This window comes from Giraffa tippelskirchi, chromosome 4 (genome assembly GCF_054371585.1).
Source record: "Giraffa tippelskirchi isolate mGirTip1 chromosome 4, T2T-mGirTip1v1.2.pri, whole genome shotgun sequence".
Lineage (NCBI taxonomy): Eukaryota > Metazoa > Chordata > Mammalia > Artiodactyla > Giraffidae > Giraffa > Giraffa tippelskirchi.
In genome coordinates this window covers 17801254-17828557 of record NC_137278.1, presented here as the reverse complement: position 1 = coordinate 17828557, position 27304 = coordinate 17801254, and the positions used below count along the sequence as shown (strand labels likewise).

Below are 27304 nucleotides of genomic sequence, written 5' to 3'. Positions count from 1 at the left end.
AGCATGCCTGCCCTCCACTTTTTCTCCCATTCTGTTGGAAAAAACTAGTTACGTGATCCCACGATTTAGAGTATAGTGTACATTAAGAACAATATGCATGTGATAGGACCTTAAGTATTTTACTAAAATAAAAATATTTCACTTGACTATAATTTAAAATATTTAAGTGTGTTGAAGAAATACAACGTGGCGTTTTACAGATGGACAACCTGATGTAAAACTCCCACTTTAATATGATTTTTATCCACTAGGAGAAAACATCTGAGCATCATCAGTGAACTGGTACAAAGATAGAGACAAATCAGCTCAAGGAGACCATTGTGGCTGAACTAAGTTAGAGTGGTCCCTTTTGTTTTAATGCACGCAGAAGAGAAAAGAAGCATTTAGAAGCCTTGAGTGTTACAACACATGAGCACAAAAGATCCTGACTTGCTCCTAATTAGGGTAGATATGGGAGTCATCCAAAGTGGTGTTGGCAGTCTGAGGAAGGTAGAGCTGAATCTAGTGACCTGTTCTTTGTGCTAAGCTCTCCAGTGCCCTGAAGTTAGACACACAGGTAATGAAGCCAGGCTCTTGCTGAGGAATCACATGGGACCTCTTCCGTACCAGCCAGTGTTACTTGCAAAGGTGTGGAACACTGATATTGTGTGTGTATGCATGGGTGTATGTGTGTGTGTATGTAGATAGAGAGATAGGCTCAAGATACATTTAAAATGCTGAATAGATGAAAGAGACTCGCCTCTTAATAGAAGCTTCTTTTGCAGAAAGGTTGAAAGGCTAGATTGTCAGCTGACATGTTGGGCTCAGAAAATAAGTACAAGAGAAGTATAAAACAGTTAAATAGCTTTCCTTTATATCAGCAATAACTGGTTAGAAGATGTCACAGATAAAGGATCAGAGTTTCAGAAGCAATAAAAACTATGAAATGTTTAAGGAAACATGTAAAAAGAAATGCAAGGGCCTTTGTGTAGACCTTTTTGTAGTAAACTATGAAGCTGAAAGTCCAATACTTTGGCCACCTCATGTGAAGAGTTGACTCATTGGAAAAGACCCTGATGCTGGGAAGGGTTGGGGGCAGGAGGAGAAGGGGACGACAGAGGATGAGATGGCTGGATGGCGTCACCGACTCGATAGACATGAGTTTGGGTAAACTCTGGGAGTTGGTGATGGACAGGGAGGCCTGGTGTGCTTTGATTCATGGGATCACAAAGAGTCGGACATGACTGAGCGACTGAACTGAATTGAACTGAACTGAACTGATGAAGCTTTACTATAGGACATAAAAAAGACTGACTGGCGAAGCATCTTGTTTATTCAGAGAGTAACATTCAATGTTGTAAAAACAGTCCTTTTTCTCTAGTTAACCTGTAATGCATTTGAGGTTTTGAGAGAAATTAGGCAAATTGAAAAGTTTCCCTAGAAGTGTTTGAGAGGAGCAGATTAAGTATAAAAACATATACTGCTTGTCAAGCAGACATCATTTGAATATTGTAGGACTGACATAGGAATAGCCAAATTCAAGAAGTCCACGTAGAGAAACAGATCTGTGGATCTGGGATATAAATGTACAGAATGACAATGCTGGGACTGCGGGTCAACGAGGAACCACCCTGTAGGTTATTCAGGAAATGGTATTGAGAAAGAAAAAGAAAGGTGAGTGCTTGCCTTCTTGTAGATGGAAGCAGGAACAGATTTTGGAGGAAAGGAAGGAAAATGAGTTCTGATTGGAATATGTTGATCTTTGTTCAGCTGAAGCGTTGGCTAATGCATCCACTAAAAAAAGATATATGTGACATATTTTCCATTGAAATCAAGACTACATTTTAGAGCTAAGCAGAGAGCATCAGATACTCAGTTGGTATCTTATTACAGGCTGCCCTCATGTGTTCGTGCAGTTACCATTTTTTGGGGCCGGCGCAGTACATTTTGCTGGGGGCTGAGTACTCTGTAGGTGACCGGCCTGTCAGCAGAAGAAGGGAGGGACCATTTGGTCTAAAAGCTTCATTCTGGCTCTCTGTGCTCACTGAGCTGAGTCCTGGAAGGGCCCCTGGTGCTCTCTGCTGTGCCCAGTAACTATGTTGTAAATAGTGATAAACCATCCATAGTGTTCTGCATATCCTGTTTCAGCCGGTGGGGGCTGTCTGCTGACACCTTGACCTACATTTGGTTAAGGAGTGCGTTCCGCCCAGCTGCTCCTCATGTATTTCAAGTTCCCAGGAGAAAACAGGCAAGGTCTTTTATAAAGTTTGCTTGGTCTGTTCCCCTCCCTACCTGAACTTTTCCCCCTGATTGTTTTTTTCAATTTATTTATTTTTAATTGAAGGATAATTACTTTACAGTATTGTGTTGGTTTCTGCCATACATCAACATTTCCTCCTGATGTTATGTTTGTTCACAAAGCAGTGTGGTATAATGATATTTGTCAGAGATCTGCAGTGTTCCCTTATGACTCTAAAAAGTTGACCAGTTCAGTTCAGTTGCCCAGTCGTGTCCGATTCTTTGCAACCCCATGGACTACAGCACGCCAGGCTTCCCTGTCCATCACCAACTCCTGGAGTTGACTCAAACTCATGTCCATTGAGTCGGTGACGCCATCCAGCCATCTCATCCTCTGTCGTCCCCTTCTTCTGCCTTCAGTCTTTCACAGCGTCAGGGTCTTTTCCAATGAGTCAGCTCTTCACATCAGGTGACCAAAGTATTGGAGTTTCAGCTTCAACATCAGTCCTTCCAATGAATATTCAGGACTGATTTTCCTTAGGATGGACTGGTTGGATCTCAAAAAGTTGATCACTGGCCCTCAAAGTCCACGCCGTGTGTGCTGGGCCTCGCCTCTCTGCCCACCGCGTCTGATGCTGCAGCCGCATAACTGCTTCCATGTCCTCATGCCTCTTCTACTCCCCATCGGGTTTTCTCTGGCGGGAACGCCCTTCCCAGCCTGCCCACGTGTCCAGTCTCCTGGCTTCTAGAGGCTCAGATGCAGCGACTCCTGTTCCACGTGTTTCCCTATAAACTTGCTCAGTTTTTTTGCACGTTTCTTCAAACGTTTGGCCCTTGACACTTTTCCGTGTAGCTACTCTCGTACCTGTTGACCTCCTACTTCGGTGAGCAGGTTCCTTCAGGGACAGCGCTTAGCAGTTAATTATTACAGCCATCCAGTACCTTCTGCTGAGCAGCGGTTCCGGTATCTATTGAACAAGGGTTTTATCAGACATCTGTTGGGCCTCGGATACTGTTCATGGCCTTTGTCCTGTTGCTGTTTTGTTTAATCCACACAGTGGCTTTATTATCCCCATTTTATAGATAAGAATTTGGAGGCTGGAGAGTTAAACAGCTCCCCCGCGTCCACAGTTGATGAGTAGTGGAGTCAGGACGTTTTCTGGCTCACGTGTCCAGCTGCCTGTCCACACCTCTCTGCACGGTTGTCCAGTCAGCATCTCGCACTGAACTTGCCTGACCTGGACTTCCCGATGCACTTGCCCTGTTCCTCCTGCATTTCTTCCCAGCCACCTCCGTCCTTCTGTTACTTTGCTGTGCTCAAAACCCTTGGTGGCCTCAGGTCTCAAGCCCTGATTCTGATCCACTGTCAAATCATCATCGAGTCCTGCTGTCTTTGCCATCAGAAGATGACTGGGATGCACTACACAGGGTCTGTGGTGTCATCCTGCTCTGAGATGCCATCCTAGCCTGCCTCTTGCCCCCCAGCATGCCACAGCCCTCTCTACCCAGGGGCGAATATACCCATTAAAACCTAGTGAGTGCTCTATCTGTCGCCCTCCACAGTCCCCAGGCTCTCTTGGGTCTCAGCCCTGTCCTCACAGTCCCTGCGGGAGCCTCCTAACTCGGACCATCCCAACACTTCTGTCTGCAGCATCTGTCCTGTCTTTACTCACCGGCTTCAGCCACATTCCCGTCCTCACTAGCCTCCCAGCAGGCCAGGTCAGTCTCAGTGCCCCCTACCCAGGCAGGTGTGCTGGTGAGCCCGCCTCTGCAGGGCTTGGTCCCTGACTCAACTTCTCTGTGAAGTGTCACCCCTGGGTGAGGCCAGTCCCCGCTGGCATTCTAGTACTCCTCTCCCCACCCTGTTTTGTTCTTCTGCTCAGCACACAGCAGCAGCTGGCACCCCGTGTATTTACCTCTAAGTTCAGTTGTTATCCATCCCTCCCCTGTACACGAGTGAGAACCCTGTCTCGTTCACAGCTGTGTCTCCAGCACCTGGTGCCTTGTAGGTGCTCATTAGATGCTTGTTTTCAAAATGAGCAAGTGAAGGGGCTGGCTGGCTGGCCGGATGGCTCTCAGAAGCCTTTTCCTCCCTTCTCACGGTGCATTCCTTTGGCTTTAGGTCCGAGGGATTTGTTGGTTTCAGTGGGTTTTGCTGTTTGCAGATGAGCCCCTGAATACTTAGACATGCCTGAAAGCGGACAGGTCACTTTGCTCCGTTGTCAGGTCCCTGAACCCTGGTGGCATGCTGACCTTGTATCTAATAGGGTGCTCCTAGTTGCTTTGTAGCAATATCCTTAGGGTTTAGCAGTCTCCTAGAGACGAGTCGGACACGACTGAGCGACTTCACTTTCACTTTTCGTCGGACACGACTGAGCGACTTCACTTTCACTTTTCACTTTCATGCATTGGAGAAGGAAATGGCAACCCACTCCAGTATTCTTGCCTGGAGAATCCCAGGGACGGGGGAGCCTGGTGGACTGCTGTCTGTGGGGTCACACAGAGTCGGACACGACTGAAGCGACTTAGCAGCAGCAGCAGAGATGACAGAACGATTCAGAAAGAGATTGTTCTTTTTCAGCATTCATTCTCTAGTGATGTTTACCTAGGGTTTGAGTTTGACCTCGTGGCAGAACTAAATCCTGTAACTCTCATTCATTGTAGAGAAAAAGATGGCATGTAAGTGTTTTAGTTAAATAAGAAAGTTAATTGGTATCTTTTAAAAAAATTACAAGAAGTCTAGAGTCTCTTTAGTTTGTTACACCAGATGGGTATATATTTTTTTATATTACCTGAAGCTGTTTTATCAGTTGAGTATTTATTTGAATAGCTAGAGTCCATATTTTTCCAGTTCCAAGTAGAGTGCTGGGGGAGAGAGTGTCTGTAACTCCACCTCAATCTAGCGATGTCGCTGTGCAGAAGGTACAGCTGGCTCCATCCACACTCCCCCCTTGCTCGATGGAGGCACGGAAGCCAATTGCTTGCCCTCCCCCATCCGCCTGGAGGCCTCCACCCCAGGGAAACAGGAGAGTCTGATTCACATAGGGCTGGCTCAAACTTTTTAGGACCAGGAAGGTGATTAAATACTGAATGCAAAGCAAACAGGTAGTTGAAATGTCAATAAAGGTGTAAGTGAAAACAGTGTGAGTCACTCCGATTGTCCCCATTCAGGTGTTTAGGAGCACAATGCACTGTTAGGGAAACCACCCCAGTTGGTCTCTTTGTAAATCGTGGGAGTGTCTTCATTTAGAAGCCTCTTCTCTGCACAGGAGGTTCTGTGTGATGGATGAGGCCGTCCTCCTCCCCTTTCAGTCTGCTTTGTCTCCTGGTCTGTCCTGTGCTTGTGCTGGACTCATCTGGCCACCTTCCCCTCCGCTTGACTCTCCTGAGCTCTCATGAGTCTGTTTATCCTGTAGTTTATCCAAACTTTCCCTGTAGTACTTTTTTACTTTTATCAAATACTCCTTCACAGTCACTCCATGATAATTTTGTCTTCTGTCATTTTATTCTCACATTCACCACTTCCTGACCCCAGCCCATGACAGGTTGGACCAGAGGCTATTGAATGACCACCCCTTTAAAACCAAAGGAAATGTTTGGGCTTAATGATTATCTGTTAAAGAAATAGTAGGTGATGTGAGACGTTTTTGCAAACCAGTCAGAACCTTGAGCCCAATTACTTGGCAGGTAGGGCTTCTCAGGTGGCACAGTGGTAAAGAATCCGTCCGCCAGCATGTGAGATCAGTTTGATCTCTGGGTCGGGAAGATCCCCTGGAGAAGGAAATGGCAGCCCACTCCAGTATTCTTGCCTGGAGAATCCCATGGACAGAGGAGCCTGATGGGCTACAGTTCATGTGGTCCACAAAAGTCGGACATAGCTCAGCGACTGAATTAGTGCATGCACACACACACGCGCGCACGCGCGCAGCAGGTACCATACGTGCGGAGGTGAATAGGGCAGGGTTCCTGCTGTTAAGTAGTCATTGAGTTAGGTGGTGACCGAAAAATAAGCCAGTAATTACAGAACAGTCTGGTGACTGTTTTCAAGCACAGAGGAGAGTGGACATGAAGGAGGGAGTCTAATCAACTTACATAAGGAGTGATGGATCTTGAGTGGGCACTCAGAAGGTTGGGTTTATGTGATATTTTAGAAATATTCACCCAGCACATATCCTGTGCCAGGCACTGTGCTCGGAGCTGGAGGGTCAGTGGTGAAAAAGACCATTAGCTCCCTATCGCATGAACCTTCTAAAGAGTGAAGACAGCTTTTAAAGCCCTGCTGCTGCTGCTGCTGCTGCTGCTGCTAAGTCGCTTCAGTCGTGTCTGACTCTGTGCGACCCCAGAGACAGCAGCCCACCGGGCTCCCCCGTCCCTGGGATTCTCCAGGCAAGAACACTGGAGTGGGTTGCCATTTCCTTCTCCAATACGTGAAAGTGAAAAGTGAAAGTGAAGTCACTCAGTCGTGTCCGACTCTTCGCGACCCAATGGACTGAAGCCTACCAGGCTCTTCTGTCCATGGGATTTTCCAGGCAAGAGTACTGGAGTGGGATGCCATTGCCTTCTCTGTAAAGCCCCTCTATAACTGGGTAAATGAAGCATCCATGAGTGTGAGAAATTCTTTGAAGAAAGCAAACAGGAAGCTAAGATGAAGTGAAAGGTGTGTGTCCCATTTGGGCAGAGGTGGCTTCCTGGGGGTACAGCTGCCCACAGGCCTCTTGTGCAAAGTAACTGTTAAGCTGAGACTTGAAGCGGGAGACGGGCCGCCCTTACAGAGCAGCTCCAGGGAGCGTGGTCTGGGTGGAGGCCAGCATTTGGAGAGAGTGGAGTATTTGTATGTGCTCCGCCTTCTTTTTCTTCTCCTTCTTTTTAATATTTGTTTATTTGTGTATGTTTGGCCGTGGTGGGTCGGCATGCTTCGCAGGCTGTTCTCTAGTTGTGTCAAGCAGAGCCTACTCTCTAGTTGTGGAGCACGAGCTTCTCGTTGCAAGGACGCTTCTCATTGCGAGGACTTCTCTAGCTGCACATCATAGGCCTAGTAGTCATGGCAGGCAGGCTTCGTTGCCCTGTGGCATGTGGGATCCTCCCCGGACCAGGGATCAAACCTGTGTCTCCTACACGGCAGGCAGATTCTTTACCACTGAGCCAAACTGGGGAAACCCTGCTTCTGCGTTCTTTCCACCCCCGTGAGGGAGCATAGTTCTTAGACCCAGCAATACAGCCTCACAGCACCCAGTCCCCCAGCTCAGCTCACTTTCATGAGAGCCTGCACTCTGCACGCCTGGGTCTGCCAGGTGACCAGTGGGCACAGTGAGAGCATACATGCAAAAAGTACATATTAATATTTGCCTTTGGGGAACATCTGATACACATGAACTGAGCAGTTTAGTATGTCACTGAGTTGAAAAATAAATTTATTATTTTATTGGTTGTTTTTATGATGTTTTAAGTTGATGTGAGAATTAAAATCCAGAGTGAAGGGTATTTTCTTATTCCTTTTTGAGCTAAACTATGAAATGAATTTAGGCAGGTGAGAAAAAGGATTCTTTTCCCCTGGGGAAATAAAAGTTTCAAGGCATTTTTTGTAATCCTCAAAGGCATGTAAACTATCTTCCAAGGTTAAAACAGCAGCTGGCTGTTGAAAGCAGCCTGGGAGAGCGTTTGGCTGAGGAATAATCTCCCGAGAGAGTGGTGTTCACCTAGGAACGGACTTTGAAGGGAACCGAAGAAGATTCTCCCGCTGATGCTTTTGAGTTTAAGAGCAGTCGTCATGTGACGGGGTTTCTATGAGATCTTGTCTGCTAGGTGAGGGGGGAGTGACCTGCAAGTTCTTGGGGCCCAGCTCTATGTATCTCTTTCCAGTGGTTGTTCAGTCCCTCAGTCGTGTCTGACTCTTTGCGACCCCACGGACTGCAGCACGCCACGCTCCTTTGTCCTCCAGTATCTCCTGGAACTTGCTCAGACTCATGTCTACTGAGTCAGTGATGCCATCCAACCATCTCATCCTCTGTCGTCCCCTTCTTCTCCTGCCTTCAGTGTTTCCCAGCATCAGGGTCTTTTCCATTGAGTTGGCTCTTGGCATCAGGTGGCCAAGGTATTGGAGCTTTCAGGTTCAGCATTATGAGTTGAATTATGCCCCCTTATAAGATATGTTGAAATCCTATCCTCAGGGTCTCCTGTAGAGGACGAACTTCTTCTTAAAGCAGAGCAGAAAGCCCAGATTCCCTGTCTTCCGTCCCTTCACCAGACTCAGCAGCCCTGGAGTTCTATCTTCAGAATCCCTTGGGGTCTTTTTTTATGTTAAAAAAGTTTCAGAATTTTGCAGTCATATAAACAGAATAACTCTTTCATATATCATAAGTATCATTTTAAATTTCTGCTTTTAAAATATTTATTTTTTGTTTTTTTTCACAGCCCAATGATGATAATTACCCAGAAGATCACTAGTTTGGCTTATGAAATTCATGATGGTAAGAATTTGGAAATTAATCTTTCATCACAGAAAAAGTCATATTCTAACCACCTTTTGTTTGAGAGATTACCGTAACTTTCTGCTGTTTGTTAGAGGAAGGAAACGGAGGGAGGGAAGATAGGAAAAATACTGAATTCTGCTTTGGTTTCCCTGGTGGTTCAGATGGTAAAGAATCTGCCTGTAATGCAGGGGATGTGAGTTCAATCGCTGGGTTGGGAAGATCCCACGGAGAAGGGAATGACTACGCACTCAGTATTTTTGCCTAGAGAATCCCATGGACAGAGGAGCCTGGTGGGTTACAGTCCATGGGATCACAAAGAGTCGGACATGACTGAGTGACTAACACTAAGGTTTCTAAAGTGTGCTCATTTTCCTCCACTGTTTATTCTTAATTTTGCATTCAGTTCAGTGACAGAGCCTGTGCTGTAATGAGAAAGAAAGGGACCAGTTATACCAAAATTGGGATTATGGCATGAATTTCAAATGAGGAAAGTGATGCAAGTGTAAATGGGAAGAAGTACGCTTCTTTTCTTGGGAGAAAGCGTAACTGATAAATTGTCTGTTTTTCTTTCTCAGGGATGTTTCGGAAGGATGAAGAGCTGACACCGTCACAGAGGGGGTTAGCGGTCAGGTACGTGCCTATAAATCGTCTCCCACCGAGGTTCCCGCTATCTCTGCCAGGACACCCATGTACTCAAGGCCAAGGCTGACTTGTCCTCCTCGAGGCTCTTAGTTCATGAGAACCAAACCTTCCTCCCTCTGCAGCAGGTCTGGCTGGGCTAGGCCTGCCTTCATAGGCACCCACTGAATACTATCATCATACAGTGTGCACCTCCTGTGTATCATATCCTGACTCCCGAGAGGCTCTGAATTTCACGAAGACAGGAAGACTGCCTGGTCTTCACGTAGTAATTATGAGTAATAATTGCAGCTACCATTTGTAGACCAGTGACTTGATAGCAGGTTCTGGGCTGCGATATGTTAATACAGCACAAAGATGCCGTGTTTTGAAATAATGAAGAACCAGCAGGATATTCACCTTGCTATTTGAGGAATTCCTTCTGCATTAGGCTGCTATGTCATTTATTGTGGTCCCCTATGGATTTATCTAAGGACTAGCTTAATTTCTTGGCGGGGCCTGCCTTAATCTAATATAATTAGAGATCAGGTACTCATTTTACTTGAAGAAAAGCATCCTGCAAGCACCTTGTTTCCTGTAAATCTGGGACTAATATATGCATGGCTGTCAAAAGACGGAGATTGTGTAGTAGGAGGCCCTGCCAGAAATGCTCATCTTTGATCCCAGGTTGTATGTCTTGAGAATCTTCTTATACTTTCCCCATCTTTAAAATTACTCTTTTGATGTTCACTACAACCAGTCTTTATAGATCAGTAAATATGCACTTGAATTTATTTGTTTGGTGAAAGGTTAGCTTGATCTGGGCTCTGTGGTCCATATGAGTCCTTGTCCATCCCAGGAACTGCTCGTTAATAGACACTCAGCCTTGGCCTCCACTTTCCCTCCCAGGTGGCCACCTGGCAAGACCCCAGAGCTGGTTAAATTCAACTCTCTGCTTGCTTGAACAGTGGAAGGAGGCAGAGAGGACTCCTTTCAGATTTGCTACCCAAACATAAAATCACAGAGCTCATTTTGCCCACAGTTCTCTCACATTTCCACACACAGTTGATATCAAATCAGTGTTTATGGAATGAAGAATGAGTCTTCCATTGATACCATAATTAGAGTATTACAGTTATGCTCAGTTCCAATTTTAATTGCGTGTATTACAGTTAACGGCTTCTTTCCTAACATGACTTGTTTGGTATGACAGTTGAGCCAGAAATGACTTCAGTAAGTTTCATAGATCAGAATTATCTCCCGTCCTTCCAAATTGTGATACATTGCTGGATGTGATAAGATGAGCTGCAGCTTAGATAACCTAGTGTTGTTCTGGTCTTGAAATAAGCAGTGTTGAAAATGAGGCTCTGTTGCTGGAGCATAACAGGCTCTTTGAAGCTCTGTGACGACGGGGCACTTGTGCTGTGTGTGAGGTGGTGATAAAGTCTCTATCTCAGCCCAGCATGGGAAGAACTACGAGGGAAAATCTGCCAGAAACACCTTACTCCCATCACTTCTGAGCCCTCAAGAAAAAGTACTTAAGGTTCTAAGCACTTTGAAATATAGAAAGGTGGCTCAGTGGTAAAGAATCTGCCTTCCAAACAAGAGACGTGGGTTCGATACCCTGGGTTGGGAAGATCCCTTAGAGAAGGAAACGGCAACCCACTCCAGTGTTCTTGCCTGGGAAATCCCGTGGACAGAGGAGCCTGGAGGGCTATAGTCCATGGGTCACGAAAGAGTTGTACATGACTGAGCGATTAAACAACAACAACAGAAAAAAAATGTAGAAAAATTTAAAGGGCATTTTGAGTAAGTGGTGACCTAGCTGAGTGTCAGGTGGACCAGAGCACTGTTTTCTCTTCATTTCATTTTTATAAAAATATTTATGAGGCGGTTCTATTGACTCCTCTTGGCCGCAGAGAGCGTTTGCACGTTTTTTTTAGGAGATCATGTGTCATCTTAGAGAGGCAGATGGGGCTATAACACGTTTAAGAGCCTCCGTATCATCCCCAGCTGTAGCTGCTCTTTTATTTGTGGTGGTTTATAGTTGTCAGTGGATGGCAGACTTGACAGATGGAGCTGTTTTTATTTTTTTAATATATATATATTTTTTTGCGGCGGGTCTTCATTGCAGCATGTGGGATCTCTAGTTGTGGTCCAGGGACTTAGTTGCTCCATGGCATGTGGGATCTTAGTTCAGTCCCTGGCCAGGGACTGAACCCTCATCCCCTGTATTGCAAGGCAGATTCTTAACCCCTGGACCACCAGGGAAGTCCCGAAGGTGGTTTCAAGGTATAAAAAATACACACTTCTGAGGCATTTTCATAGTGTCCTGTATTACTGGTTTTCTCCCAGTTTCCTGCATCGAGAGCTGAAATGCTTGGTAAACTTTAGATACCGTGTGCCATTTGGACGGACCTGAGAGCAACTGAATTAAAAATGGTGGGAGACATCCTTGACTCCTTTCTTCCTCACTCCCCACCCCCCTCCATCAGCAGACCCCAGGGCTGTGTTGCCAGGCTGTACTCAGACGCTGTCACCCGCATGGATCCAGCCCCGTCACATCCCCCTGGATCCCATATCCTCTTGCCTGGTGGTCCCTCCTCCACCCTCCTCTATCCACACACAGGGGCTCGAGGGGTTCTTTTGAAAACATAGGTATTGAAAACCCTGCTGTAGTAGAGAAGGGAATGGCAACCCACTCCCGTAGTCTTACTTGAGAAATCCCATGGACAGAGAAGCCTGGTGGGCTACAGTCCATGGGGTTGCAAAATGACTGAGCCCCTACACCACTACCACCACCACCACCACCACTGTAGTTTTTCAGCACATTCTGAATAAAATCTGAAGCTCCCACCATGGCTTGTAAGGCAGGCCCTGTGTTCCCCACCTCGGCATACTAACACCCCTCCCGCCTGCCTCCCCAGCTCAGCCCCTCCAACTGCACTGGCCTCCTTGCGGCTGGACCTGCCCTGGCTCTTTGCTCCCTGTGCCTGGAGTCCTGGTCCTGGACAGTCACGCAACTCCCTTACTCGTCTCCTGATCAGAGAAGTCTTCCTGGCTTGTTAATAAAATGCCCCCTTCCCCTTGTAGCACTTAGCTGTTTGAAATTACTTTCTGTTTTTTTATTCTTGATTTTCTGCAGCTGTCGTATAAGTTCTCTGAATGCAGAATCTCCCTGTAGTATTTACTGCTGTGTCTCTAGACCTGGGAGCATGGGCACACATAGATTTGTTAAGAGAGAGAGTGAGTGAGATTAGTAAGAGATGAATCTTCTGCCCTATCTTGTCGACCTTGACTTTGTTTCATCGTGAGGAAATCAGATAGAAACCCTTTGTCATGGCTCATAAAGACCCGGATGGGAAATCTTTTATCCAGAAGCACCACTGAGCATTCCTTCATCCTAAGCCTTTAGATTCTTATTGTTTGGAGGCAGATGAAAATTACAGCTTGCTTTATTTTGGAAATGGTAGGAGGAGTCGACGTTGGAGCTGATCACTCCCATCGCGTTTTCACAAAGCAAACATCTGTCTTACACATATCGTGTCTCTTTGTTGCAGGCGCATGCCCAGCCTTCTGGAGTATTTAAGTTACAACTGTAACTTCATGGGTATCCTGGCAGGCCCGCTCTGCTCTTACAAAGACTACATCATTTTCATCGAAGGCAGATCGTACCATATGACACAGTCAGGTGAAAACGGGAAGGAAGAGATACAGTACGAAAGGACAGAGCCATCACCAAATGTAAGACCCGGAGATTCATCTGCAGCATTTCTAGCATGTATTGATTAGCCTTGTTTATTTCAGGAGACCAGTGTTGTCATCTTTTTCTTTAAAAAAAAAAAAAAAAGATACCCATCTTTTTCTTTAAAAATATTTTTCAAGGTAAATGACTCTTCACATAGTACCTAGTGATGATGCCTTGTAGAAGTACAGCCATGATTAAAGAGCAACAGTAAGCTTACCAACGAAGTGAGGAAATACTTTATAGTCATGGAGTATTTTACAGGAAAACCCTTACGAAAAGGTCACTCTCCTCCTTCAGGTTCTGCACACCATAAATAAGAGGTTGTTGACAACAGCATATCTCATGGTTTGAATATATTTTAAATTAAAATTCCAACGGAATTCCCTGGTGGTCCAGTGGTTGGAACTCTTCACTTTCACTGCCAAGGGCCCAGGTTCAAGCCCTGGTCAGGGAACTAAGATCCTGCAAGCCACGTGGGTCGGGCCAAAGAAACAAAACCAAATAAATGTGTCTAACGATAAATTTAAATTCCATATATACATAGTTCACACAGTCAAACAGTGGGAGTTATTTAAAGATCACTCCAAGGCAGTAGGAAACTCTTTATGTTACAAACAGGGTGTGGAGACTCTCTGAATGTCAGGTCGGTCAGTCAGGTCCCTGGTGGCCCATTTGCTGGGGGCCTCCCAGTTGTCTTCAGCTGCATTAGTTAAGGTACAGGTTTGGCTGCTGAACCAAGGACCAAAATGACAGAGGTTTAAATGAGGTGGGAGTTCTTCTCTCACTTGACAGCTCATGTGTCAGCGGTCCATGGATAACAGGGAAGCCCCATGGTCTGGAGCTCCAAGTGCTCCTAGGTTTGCCATCTGTAGGGTGTTTCCCTCATCTCCATGGTCTAAGATGCTCACCACAGAAGTTATCCATGTTACTTGTGACCACATAGCTACACTGAGCTGCAGAGGAGACTGACGTGTGACTTCAGCATGTCCAAACAGAAAATATATTTTCACTGTGTAAGAAGTGGAGGATGGCTCCGGGGAACCCCTGTCAGTCTTCCCTGTGATGTCTGTAGGTGTTTTCTGTGGGGCTGTTTGGGTTCTTGAGTGAAGACGTCTCCTGTCTTCTGCCCTGGGTGTCCAGACTTGACTGATGGTCCCTGGAGCTGGGCACTGAGTGAAAGGGGGTGAGGGGTGGGCAGGCGCTGAAGGGTATCACGTCTCAGGATGCATCACCCACGTCTCCACATTCATTCCAGCCCCACTGTGGACCTGCATCCCTAAGCCTGGTTCTTCTCTGGTTAGGCTTCCCTGAGGGTTAACTTCTGACCTCCTGCCAGCCCAGGGGAGGGGCTTTCCACCTGCTCAGCAGGAGGCTGTGGGAACCGGGGGTTACATCTGCCTTCCCAGCTTTAGGTCCCCTCACCCCCTGCCTTTCCAAGTTCCTAATCCCACATTGGCTCAGCTGTTTAAGGGGGTGTCCTGGATGTGTGTGCCAGCTGGTGTTTGAGGTCAGGTATGTTACTTTAGGGTTTCCCAGGAGGCTCAGTGGTAAAGAACACGCCTACCAATGCAGGTGACGTAGGTTCAATCCCTGGGTCAGGAAGATCCCCTGAAGGAGGAAGTGGCAACCCACTCCAGTACTCTTGCTGGAAAATCCCATGGACGGAGGAGCCTGGTGGGCTACAGTCCATGGGGTTGCAAAGAGTCAGATGAGACTGAGCACGAGTGTGCAACAACTTCTGTTACATTAACTGTTTTTAAACTGAGACCTAGAAACTAGGGTGTGTAGTCTACGGGCCATGGTATTTCTCATTGTATTACTGAAAGGATACATCCAATATTTAGGTTCATGTGTGAGGTCATTTGGTTCATCTCACTTCATTTATAATTGTAATTTTTCTCTAATTACCTGCTGCATATCTCTTTCTATTCAGATGTGTAGCTTAGGTATTTTGGATGTGGAGGGTTAAGGAAAGGTAGCCTTACTTTCCTAGAGAAAGCTTTGAAAGACGACCAGGAAAATGAGAATAAGAACAGCTGCAGCGAAGAGCCCTTGACCATCCAGCGTCTCCTGACAAGAGCAGGCTGAGAATGAATAATTTGTGCAGGAATAAAGTGCAGGAATCTGGCACGTGGTCTCACTCTTGCCTTTGAGCCTTGCTTTTGGCCCCATTACAGAAAATGTTAAATAAGTGTTTATCTGTGAATTACTGCAGTTAATTGAAATATTATTTGATTCCTGTGTGGGACACTAATCCAAGTATTTTGTTTCATTCTTTCATCTGGATCCGGCCTCTTCTTTTGTCTACTTCTTTCTTACCTTCCATAGCCTGTAGACTCTCCTTTATATAGAATCAGATTGAATAGTCTGGCCTCCTGAAAACACAAAAATGCCATGAGTTGGGTTCTGTTGAGGTAATTTAACCTTACCAGAAAAAAGTAGAGGTCAGCCTTTTCCTTCCGTCAGAATCTTCTGTATAAATCTTTTGTTTTCTTGGTTGTATTGCTCTTTTAGTTCTATCATCTTAAACAAAATTGCATAAAAGAACTTTCAGGTTTAAAGAAATGTAAAAGTTGTTCATTGTAAAAATAGTTTCCATGAAATACCTAGAACTTGGAAACCAGGGAAAAGGCACAGTGGAAAAAAATAAACCGTGTGTGCGTGTGATCATATAAAAATCTCTACCCAAACTTATTAATGGTAACATTTTTACGTAGTCATCCTATATACCTGTGTTTGCTTTTAGATTATTATTTTTTTAATTACTGAAAGTCCTGCAAATACAAATTGGGGTTTCTGGTGTGATTTGAGCCATGACCCAGAGGTAGACATAAGGCTTCACGTATTCAAACTGTGAGACAGTGAAGGCTTTAAACGCTGAGCATGACCGAGTTATACAGGGTTAATAACTATATTCAGAGTGAGTCATCTGGTAGTGAGTCATCTGGTGATAATACCTGGAAGGAAGTAAAAGGAATATGGATTAGGTTTTTGACGACTTGTCTTGCTTTCAGGTTGCAGTTATTCAGAAACTCTTAGTCTGTGGACTTTCCTTGCTGTTCCACTTGATCATCTCCATGATGTTACCCGTGGAGTACAACATTGATGAGCATTTTCAGGCCACAGCTTCATGGCCGGCCAAGGTGCTCTATCTCTACGTCTCTCTTTTGGCTGCCAGACCCAAGTACTATTTTGCTTGGACGTTAGGTAAGTAACATGTGAATAGGCTTTGCGTTAGCATTGGACGTGTCAATAGCCAGGAGGGTGCCCTCTTGAGGATGTGTAGTTCAGGACCGATGAGAAAAACTAGGGTCATCTGTGCAGGAGAAACAAACCTCACAATTCATGTCCTACGTATAAGGACTGATCCTGAAAACTGTTGAGAAGTATTGGTCACTCAATTGTGTCCGACTCTTGGCGACCCCATGGACTATAGCCCCACCAGGCTCCTCTGTCCATGAGATTTCCCAGGCAAGAGTACTGGAGTAGGTAGCTCTTCCCTTCTCCAGGGGATCTTCCCGACCCAGAGATCGGAACCCAGGTGAGACTCCCGCATTGCAGAGAGATTCTTGACCGTCTGAGCCACCAGGGAAGCCCTAAAAACTGTTAGATCCTAAAAGCTGGATCAAGGCCCATTTTATTATAATATCGGATAAAATGAGAATAAATCCACTTTAATAGAGTCCAAGGGCATAGTCTGGGATAATGTACGTCTTCTGGAGCAGCACGGAATTTTGTCACACAGGTTCATAACACTTCCTTTTCCGTTGTGTCCCACAGCCGACGCCATCAACAATGCGGCGGGCTTTGGATTCAGAGGGTATGACAAAAATGGAGCCGCCCGTTGGGACCTAATTTCCAATCTGAGGATCAAGCAAATAGAGGTTAGTGCATCATCAAGCAGTCAGTCACCATAGGATTCTTAAGTGGCATAACTTGCTTTCGTAGATTGCAACATGATGTTCCAAGAATGGTGCTGAAAGATTTGTTATAATAATGCTCACTCTTTCACTTGGGCAGTATTTGTCGGTCATCAGCCGCGTGCCCCAGGTCATGGGGATCTGGTGAATAAGATCAGTACTGTCTGGGCCCTTCTGGGCTTGAATCCAGTTCAGGTTACAGAGATACAGAAAGACTGGCTGTGATCATTGAGACGGAGCGGTCCAGCTTGGACTAGTGGCCCAGGGAAGGCGTCCTGGAGGAAATGATGCCGTAAGCTGAGTCCTTAGTAGGAGGCAGCCAGGCGCTCCAGTCGAGGGCAGCAGCCTGAGGCGGGGGGCAAGGTTGTGGCCCTTGTTGTTACCTAACGGTACTGACAGGTGAGGCTGGAGGAATAGAGGCCCTGCTGAGCACAGTCTTAAGAGGCTTGAGTGAGGGGCTGGGAAGGTAGGAAGATGTGCAGACCGCTCCCCCTGGGGAGCAGGTCCAGAGGGCTTGAGATTCCCCAAAGTGGGGTAGGGGAGGGGCTGAAGGAGTTGAGGGCACAGAGGGGGCTGTGCCAGGAGTGGAGCATCCTGGCTGTGCCCAGTGACCAGCCACTGCTGTTCATTCACGTGCTCTGCAAGAGTGTCTTGGGATGATTCCACGATGGCCCCTGTAGGTGTTACTAAAGCACAGGAGAAAGTGGTGAGAAGTCCTTACGGGTGTTCCCCACAGTAAACTCCCTTTGTAGAATGATGTCACTCCGTTAGAAAGCAGTATTTAGGAAAGAGTCCATACCCCACCGTCACTGTCAAGTGTGTACTCTTGGCCCAGTAAAATGTTGCTTACTTTTTAAAGCTTCGTTATTTTGTTCACCGAAGAAAAAAGTTCCTTTGTTTTTCAGATGTCAACAAGTTTCAAGATGTTTCTCGATAATTGGAATATTCAGACAGCTCTTTGGCTCAAAAGGTAAGCTCCTTCCAGAACCATCTTCAGCTGTGCTTTGTCCTCTGGGTCTTCACTGGGTTTACATTCTTGATTAGATTAAATTAGATGAACGATATGACTTTATGTTAACCAGGAAACACAGTTACTGTCCTCCAAAGCAGGGTGGTACCAAGCCTGAGAACTATTTAGCCTTAAGTCCTAAATGTAGCTACCACAGACCTCTCCATTTGCCTTTAAAGGTGCCTACCAAGGTCTGAAATCGCCAGTATGTTCCTCATGCATGGGAGATTTGACCAAACAAAAGTGGCTACATAACCACCATATGTATGCATTAGATTTTCCACAATAGTTAAGATATTCCAGTACAATAGACCTTTATATGTTGGGTGCAGGATCCGAAGACTGAACCTCTGCAGGTGGAGTTCAAGGTCTTGTTAGAAACACAGCAGAGGAATCTCCACATGGTGGTCCTTGTAGTGAGGATGATGACGAGAGGGCAGGAGGCGTGCAGGCACGGCGGGGAGAAGAGGCACTTGAGTTAAGAATCATAAGGAGGAGGTTGTCATGTGCACAGGGGGAAGGCAGAGGACCGATTACAGAAGGCAAATTTAGGATAGTGCACAGAAACTCCCAGGGATCCTGTCTCCTTGTTCCTGATGGGACACTGCCAGGTTTTGAGTTTATTTCATAAAACACTGCCCCTGTGATAGGGGGGATCTAAGCACCATTCTCTGTAATACCCTTTATTTATGACAAATAATGACCTTTACCTCTTGAAACACCCAAAATGTACTCTTGTCACTTCATGGTGCCTTGAAGTCTCCCCAGTGGCTGCACATTTTCTGAGCTAATTGTTACATTGTTTTTGTTGTTGTTATATTTTAAATTTCATACCTTAGGAAAATCTCATTTTCATGTGAGTTCTCCACCTATGACAGGAAGACTTTTAAGCACAGCCTGGTTCCCAATAGAGTATGGTTAGATCAGTTGAAAGTCCTAAAAGTTAGTAAAGAAAATAATAAAATAATGTAAGATAAGAGTAATTTTATATTTATTAAAGTTTTTCTGTACATGTATAGACTCCCCACACACTAGAAATGATAATTTTGGTGATGCCAGTAAGAAGATGCAAGTGAAAAATCTTTTTATAAACCTCATAGTAGCCATAACCTCCCTGAGGCTAATGGCCAAGATAAGTTGTAGTTGTTTTCCTAAATCCTGACTGGGACTGAAAGAACGATGGTCGTGGGCTTGACAGGCTTCTCATCACTCACGTGTGTCATGGTTTCCAGGGTGTGTTACGAGCGCGCCTCCTTGAGTCCCGTCACCCAGACCTTCTTCCTCTCTGCCATCTGGCACGGGGTGTACCCGGGCTATTACCTGACCTTTCTCACCGGAGTGCTGATGACGCTGGCTGCGCGAGCTGTGAGTATGGGGGACGCCTTCTCATCCTGCAGGGCCAGTCACGTGGACTGGGGGCCAAGGCCACCCACCCGCTGAGCAGCCTCGCTGCTTTGGCCGGGCCAGCCCTGAGCTCCAATGGGTGTGCCTGGCGCGTGTGTTGAGTGAGGCCCACACTTGGTTCATCTGAGAGGAAGCCACAGTAAAGTAAAGCACAGGAAAGCCAGGTGTGCCGGTTCTGCAGGTTACACAGCAGCATTTAAGGAGCTCTAAGCAATTGTTAACTTTGGGGGGAAGCTTTTAATTTTGACACCATTTCAAATCCACAGAACAGTTATAAAGAAGCTCCTCTGTGCTCTTTGCCCAGATTCACACATTTTGCCCCCATGCTTCACCATGCTCTCTCCATAGTTTCTATATCTATTGATACGTGTATTAGTTTTCTCTGAACCAGCTTTGCCCATAGTAACAGTACCATTTTAGATGCCCAGAAGCAATGTGTGAGAGTTTCATCTATTCCACATCCTTGAAACAGTTGATGGAGTCGGTGTGATTCCATAAGCATTGTTAAAGATGAATATTTTTGTTTATTTCAGGTGAGAAATAACTTTAGACATTATTTCGTCGAACCTCCCCAGCTGAAATTATTGTATGATATTATAACATGGATAGCAACTCAGATAGCAATAAGTTACACAGTTGTGCCATTTGTACTTCTTTCTGTAAAACCTTCACTCATGTTTTACAGGTAAGTGTTACTCTTAACAAATGTGCCATTGGAAATTTGTAAAAAAATTTTATTGAAATATAGTTGATTTACAATTTGTGTTAGTTTCAGATGTATACCAAAGGTTTTCATGTATATATGTGTCTGTGTGTGTATACATATATATATACACTTTTTAAGACTGTTTTCCATTATATAGGTTATTATTATTATAGGTTATTATATACTGAGTTAGTTCCCTGTGCTATATAGTAGGTCCCTATTGGTTACCTATTTTATGCATAGTAGTGTGTATATTTTCATTCCAGCCTCCTAATTTATTTCTCCCCTGTATCCTTTTCCCTTAGGTAACCAAACCGTAGGTTTGCTTTCTGTGTTTGTGAGTTGATTCCGGTTTTGTAAATATCAATAAGTTCATTTGTTTCATAGTTTGAAAATTAGGAAAGCTTCTTGTTTTTAGGCAAAATAGAACCCAACTTATTTCCTGTAGTTAAGTGCATTGTCAGTTACTTTTACATCTTAAACCTAGCAGTCTCAAGTTTATTTATGAAATGATTAGCACCGCTCAGACTTGAGATGAGAATGTGACTTACAGGACTATCACCTGGGTACCCACTGCTTCAGATCTCTCTAAAGTTTCACTGGAGAGTGGAGCTCTTCTTTCTACACTTGGACATGAACTACATGGTTGTGGCGATCATTTCATGACATATAACAGATCGAATCATTGTGTTGCACACCTGAAGCTAATAGTGTTACTTGTCCGTTATTTCTCAATTTAACAGAGAGAGAGACACCAGGCTAGCTTTGGCCCATGGGCCGAGGTTGCTCACCCTTGCTCGAGAGCCAAGGGTGGTGAGAGCCCCCTGCTCAAGAGCCAAGGTTTGGGGGTTTGTATGTTACAGCAGATGCTTGTGAGTCACTGGAGATATTTTAGGGGTGGAAGTAAATACTGGGTTGGCCAAAAAGTTCACTCAGGTTTTTCAAACAGACTTTTTTGGCCAAGGCAGTATATCCTCTGACAGTTACCAGAAGCTATTAATAAAGTCCATGGACCAAGAGTTCAGGCTATCAGACTGCTAACTTCAAAAGAAAACGAAAACCTATAGAAAATGAACAATAAAGAATATGATGAAGTAGTTAAAAAAGTATAGCCTGTTCTTTATAACAAATTATTAATTCTCTTAATTTCTTCAATCAAAAGATAATCAATTGCTTATATTTCACTATGGGTTCCCTTTTCACTCTTATGGTTCATTGGTACAATGTCATCTCTTGTTGATGTTGTTTAGTTGCTCAGTCGTGCCTGACTCTGTGATCCCATGGGCTGTAGCCCGTCAGACTTCTCTGTTCATGGGATTTCCTAGGCAAGAATAATGGTGTGGGTTGCCATTTCCTTCTTTAGAGGAATTATTGTCATCTCTACATGATAGAAATTATTATTTTGAATTCCATGTTTTATCTATTTATCTTCTCTCCCTCACCCACCAAATTCCCCTCCCCGATATTAGATAGTGATCTGTCTGAGATCAAAAGCTTTATTCTTTCATAAATTCTTTATTACCGTAGCGTTTAGAATGACAGAAAGAGTATATGGTCACAGAATTATTGAATTGAATATGGTAAGAGTCATACAGGAAGACATAAGTAACTCCTGCCAAAATTTCCATTTTAACAGAATTATTACATATATTTAAATGTGATTGAGCTATTGATTGGATATTCTGTCTCAGAAACATTGAGATTTACAGCTATAGAAGCAGTTGGTCACCTTGGTTTATATTTAATTTGAGGCATGATACTTCTAATAATATTTTTAATAATGTGACCTTTATTTTGTGATAGTAACCATCAAGAAGCTATATTGCTTATCTGTTACATCACTGGGCTTCCCTGATAGCTCAGTTGGTAAAGAATCCCTGTGCAATGCAGGAGACCCTGGTTCGATTCCTGGGTTGGGAAGATACACTGGAGAAGGCTACTCACTCCAGTATTCTTGGGCTTCCCTTGTGGCTCAGCTGGTAAAGATACTGCCCGCAATGCGGGAGACCTGGGTTCAATCCCTGGGTTGGGAAGATCCCCTGGAGAAGAAAAGGCTACCCACTCCAGTATTCTGGCCTGGAGAATTCCATGGACTGTATAGTCCATGGGGTCTCAAAGAGCCTGACACAACTGAGCAACTTTCACAACAACAACATGACATCACTGAAATATTTGTAACTTAATTAGGGACAGTATGTAGCAGGCAAGGCTTTTACTGTGTCTTTATCACCTGTATTCTTTACTCAATATTTGACTCTGCAGATTTGAGAGATATTTTCAGATCTCTGCAGCTATTAATAAGTAAATTTTTATTTTTGTTTTATTTGGTTCTGGCCTTAGGACCCTTACAAAGGAATGTAATATGGTATCTAGTATCATGCTTGTAATTGGCCTAGATTTGTACAATGCTTTATAAATACCTACAGGCATATATGATTTGAGTTTCATCTAAGGGGGATTGTTCTTCTAGAATAATGAAATAAATATACACATCCTAAGGGGCTTGGGACAGTTGTGACAGATGTCAAATTAGGTCTTGATAATTATCAGAATCTAATAAAGTAAACTTTTCCTTTTTTTCTTTTAGCTCCTGGTATTACAGCCTTCACTTTGCTGGTATCTTAGTATTATTGTTGTTGCCGGTGAAAAAAACTCAAAAAGGAAAGCGTACACATGAAAACTTTCAGCTGTCACGATCCAAAAAGGTTGATGAAAGAGAAAATTCTTTGGGACAAAATAGTTTTTTCACAACAAACAATGTTTGCAATCAGAATCAAGAAATAGCTTCTAGACATTCATCATTAAAGCAATGATGAGGAAAGCACTCTGATGGCTATTTTCTGTATGTCAAGGGGAACCAATCTTAGCACCTTTCAAGGGGTCTGTGTCTGTTGGGGAAGAGATCACATTGGGGGAAATCGGCCGGTTTTAGGTAGGGAATTCCCTGTATACGAGCTTGGAAATGGAGCGAAATACCCCTCCCATGCCATGTCCTGGTGGGCCACGCCTTATCAAAAAATATTTCCATTATTTCAATGGGCACTCAGGACCTCAGCATATGTCCGTAGGGTCATATGTGTGCCCTGTTGCTGAATGTACGCTGTGTGTCCCAAGGCACTGAAGAGAGGGAAAAATAATTGTGTCACTCTGGATGACTGAGAAAAATTAACTTCTCCAAATGAATGTCTTGCCTTAAACCTTCTATTTCCTAAACTGTTGTTTCCTAAATGGTATTTTCAAGTGTGGCATTGTGCGAACACTCTTTCACTATTTGATGTGTGCTGCACAGGAATTCCAGAAGAATTTGAACAGGATTATTTAAGATTGTGGATACTTTAAAATGCAATAAACATCGCAGTATTTGAAGGGTTTTCCTAAAGTTTCTCAGATGACTACAGTATGTTGTAGAATTGTAAGCAGTGGTGGATGCCAAATTGTAGGTAGTTTACTTTCCTGGAGAATTTGATCACCCTGTGTCAGACAGAGAACCGTCAAGGAAGGATTCCTTAAACACAAACTTTAAAATGCAATAAACATCGCAGTATTTGAAGGGTTTTCCTAAAGTTTCTCAGATGACTACAGTATGTTGTAGAATTGTAAGCAGTGGTGGATGCCAAATTGTAGGTAGTTTACTTTCCTGGAGAATTTGATCACCCTGTGTCAGACAGAGAACCCTCAAGGAAGGATTCCTTAAACACAATGAAAGGTTGGTGATGTGATATTTTAAGCTTATTCTTCTTCTTCAAAAAAGAGAGAAGATGACAAACGAAAGAAGGAAGGCATGAATGAGGCGCTGCACCTGGCCCGTGACGCCTGTGTTCATACACACACCTGCACGTGGCAGGGGTCTGAGGCTCAGTGGAAGTGCTCTTCACCCCTGTTCACCTGAGTTCTTTGGGATCCTGTAGACATAAAAGTTTAATACCTTTATAATCACGTTGGATTTTTAAGAAATATATCAAACTTAAATTATATAGAATTATAAAAGGATAATGAAAGTAATAGCGGGAGATTGCTTGAAGGCTTTGAAAGAGACATCATTGAGTGAAATTACAGTCTAGCGAATCACTTTTTTAATCCTTGAACAGTTGAATTCGTATTTGGTTACGTTTTAGGAAAATGGAAACTTAAAAGTCATTGGGTCTGAGCCCCCTTTGTAGAGAACAATATAAATTAATTTCCAAACTCTTTTAACTTCTCCCATGAAAGTTTTACCGTTAACTCGCATTAATGAGTTTTGGATTCTTGAAGCAGAAAGTGTGCTTTTTATCTTACAGGCCGTTTTCACCATAATTCATTTCGCCTTCAGTGGCTGGGTTCCTCCTTTGATTCCACAGTCTTATGATGCTGCAGCAGTGAAAGCAGAGGAGAGGGATGTGGTGCCAGCTTGGTATCAGGGTTCCGGTGGCCCAGGGTGATGAATAATGGGCCGATAGGGAGAAGGATGGGCAGGTTCTTCTGACTTCACTTTTCTGTGACCCTTCTTTTGTGGAATTTGTTTTCTATTTTGCCTTAAATTTTTAAATGAAATGCAAATTGTCTATCTATGATGAGTCTCTTTTTTTTTTTCCCGTCATTAATAAATTTGTAAATGAAAGTTAACGACAGAAGAGCTCTTTGGCTTAAGCTGTGTAGTATTTCATTTCAAGACTAAAGGAAAAGAAATGTGCTTGGAACTTCTGAGGTCTAATCAGCAAAAACACCTTCCCAGAACTTTAGCAATAACCTTGTCTTTGTTGATAAGAAATGTTTTTATTTTTCTAAAGGTAATTTTTTTTTCCCCACCTGGTGAAGTTAGTTAGCCATGCCCTGTTACCTCCTGGGAAAGATGGATGGCTAAATAAATTTTCTGTTTTCCCACACACTTGAATTTAAGTGAACTGTGGAATGTGAGAGGCTAGGAAAGAGTAATCATGGAAAGTATCTGCTCCTCCCACCCCAACCCGGTACCATGCCTCCTCCATTTAATACTGCAGAGAATCTGATCACTATTAAGAAAAATTAAACAAATTTAGAGATCAAAAGACAAGTCTAGGCATGTCATAAATGAAAACAAGAAAGTGTAATAAAAGCTCTTTTTGTTCAGCCTGCCTAGCCATTAACAAATAATCATGATTTAGTTCTATTACCTGATTATATTTTATTTCTCAGCCTGTAAACCTAGTATCACTCTTAGCTATTTTTTTGCTCAGTGAATGTTATCATAGCGCTACCATCTAGAAAGCAAGGTGATTGATGGATTTTCCAATTACTTTGAAGATAACTACATCATATATATATACAGTCCGACTAATTTCCATCCCCCTGGATTATCTAGATTGTTGTTTCTGAATGACATGGGTTTTTGAATAGCTTTTCTTTAATTTTGGAGAAATTGTAAGTATGCAATCTAGAAAACAAACTAAAAAATTCTGATTCTTAGCTTGACCTTCCTCCTCAAGAAGAGACTTTTTGTGCTCTATAAATTGAATATATCTACTTGAAGTGTTTTAAGGGTTAATACTTCTAATTATGGTAGAAGAATTGAAAACTGGTGTATCTCTACTATGTTAAAGGGATTCATTGTAATATATGATTGCTTCTTTTTTAATCAACAGGATTCAGTTCATATTTATATTATTTCTTCATTCTTCAGTTATCTTGAAACCACTCCAGTTATATTTTCGGTTATTATTTTGCTACTCAGGGAAAAAATGAACAAAATAATTCTTTTTCCCGCAGTTTTATTTTTTGAAACCATAGCAGTTAATTTATTTTGATGTATCTCACCTGTCACCATTTTACAACTGGCTTTTTCTTAGTTTTTAAAATAAACATTTTTAATCAGAGCTCAGGGTAATTGAAGAAATTTATTTAGCTTCTAAAATACCCAGTATAATAGAGAAGGTTTATTTGGCTTCCAAAATGTCGAGCCACCACTTATGCCTCCACCATACTTTTGGTTAAAAAGTATTTTTGTTAATTGATTCCCACTATGTGAAATTCACATACAGGATTTCCACAGATACCAGGTTTGAGGGGGAAAATCACAGTATTAAAGAATGGTTTTTAAATATGAAGGTAAGGGATTTCCCTGATGGTCCAATGGTTAGGATTCCGAGCTTCCAGTGCAGGGGGCACGGGTCTGATCCCTGGTTGGAGAACTAAAGATCCTGCATGCTGTGTGGCACAGCCAAAAATAAAATAAGAGAAGTTAAACTTTTATATATGTGTGTGTGTGTGTATATATATATATATATGTACATATACATATATAAATTAAAAATAGAGGTAACCCACACCAAAGCAGTGATCATCCTGGGAGGAGATCTGGGTATTCATCAGGCACCGTCATCAGGGAGCCTTGTGACTTGGACATGTGACCTGCTCTCCAGAGGAAGTTTCCTTAAGAAGCCCAGAGAGTGGTTTCCCAAAGCTTATGAGCAGTTGTGTTTATAATGATTGGAAACCATTTGCAGCATTTGTAAGAGTCACCATCAGGATTGTCTCTGTGGTCATTTGCTTTGACAACTTGAGCTCAAAGCCCTGACTTTTCAAAAGGTTTTTGAGGCAACAGAGGAAAACCTTACCATCCATTAACTCAGAAGGCATGGTAGCATTCCATTTCTACTGAATGCAGCCCTTAAAATGAAGCTTTCATAATGAAATAGTGTCCACTGAAGAAAATATTTTCTCCTTTTGCTTTCTCTGCTTTTTTGGTTTCTGTCTGTGCTATGTACAATTGAAGAAGATATATGCTAAAAAATATTTTATAAGAATTGACAGTTTTATTGGACAGGGTTTACCAACTTCTCAAATATTATTTCATTTAAAGAAAATTTAGTTATACCTTATTTTAAACTACAGAAAATAATTACTTTAAAATGTTGCCATTAAAATAATCCTAAAATGTATACTTTTATTCAAGGACTAGATGACATATGGGACAAAAATCTTTCCTATTTAAAATGTATACGTTGTAAATTTCATTTGTAAATTCATGACCACCTCTGGACATTTATGCTTTTTTTGTTTCCTTATTTTAAGTTGTCCTAAATTATTAGTTTATTGATTTGAAGAGTTCTGCATTGTAGTTGAAAGAAAAAAAAAATTACTTGAGAGAATAATTGTTTCAGAATGGTACCTCTTATTACTGTGTCAGAGAAGCATTTGTCTCAAGTTTTAGATATAAACCAGTATTTTGTGGAGTTTTATTCAGCCACTGATAGTCCA

At 43.3% G+C, this 27304-nt stretch overlaps 1 protein-coding gene across 6 annotated transcripts in view; it reads left to right on the top strand.

Annotated features, from left to right (window-relative positions):
• The window catches only part of MBOAT2 (membrane bound glycerophospholipid O-acyltransferase 2), a 150805-nt gene extending 126106 nt beyond the window's left edge, over positions 1 to 24699 (top strand). For all 6 annotated transcript variants that reach the window (XM_081483455.1, XM_081483454.1, XM_081483453.1 and 3 more), the window contains 9 exons: positions 8629 to 8684; positions 9263 to 9317; positions 12866 to 13049; positions 16068 to 16260; positions 16834 to 16937; positions 17879 to 17943; positions 19215 to 19347; positions 19920 to 20071; positions 22680 to 24699. In XM_081483455.1, the coding sequence (XP_081339581.1) occupies positions 8629 to 8684; positions 9263 to 9317; positions 12866 to 13049; positions 16068 to 16260; positions 16834 to 16937; positions 17879 to 17943; positions 19215 to 19347; positions 19920 to 20071; positions 22680 to 22905 (1168 nt within the window). In that variant the 3' untranslated portion in view covers positions 22906 to 24699. The remainder of the gene's footprint in view (positions 1 to 8628; positions 8685 to 9262; positions 9318 to 12865; positions 13050 to 16067; positions 16261 to 16833; positions 16938 to 17878; positions 17944 to 19214; positions 19348 to 19919; positions 20072 to 22679) is intronic.
• The last annotated feature ends 2605 nt before the right edge of the window (positions 24700 to 27304 follow it).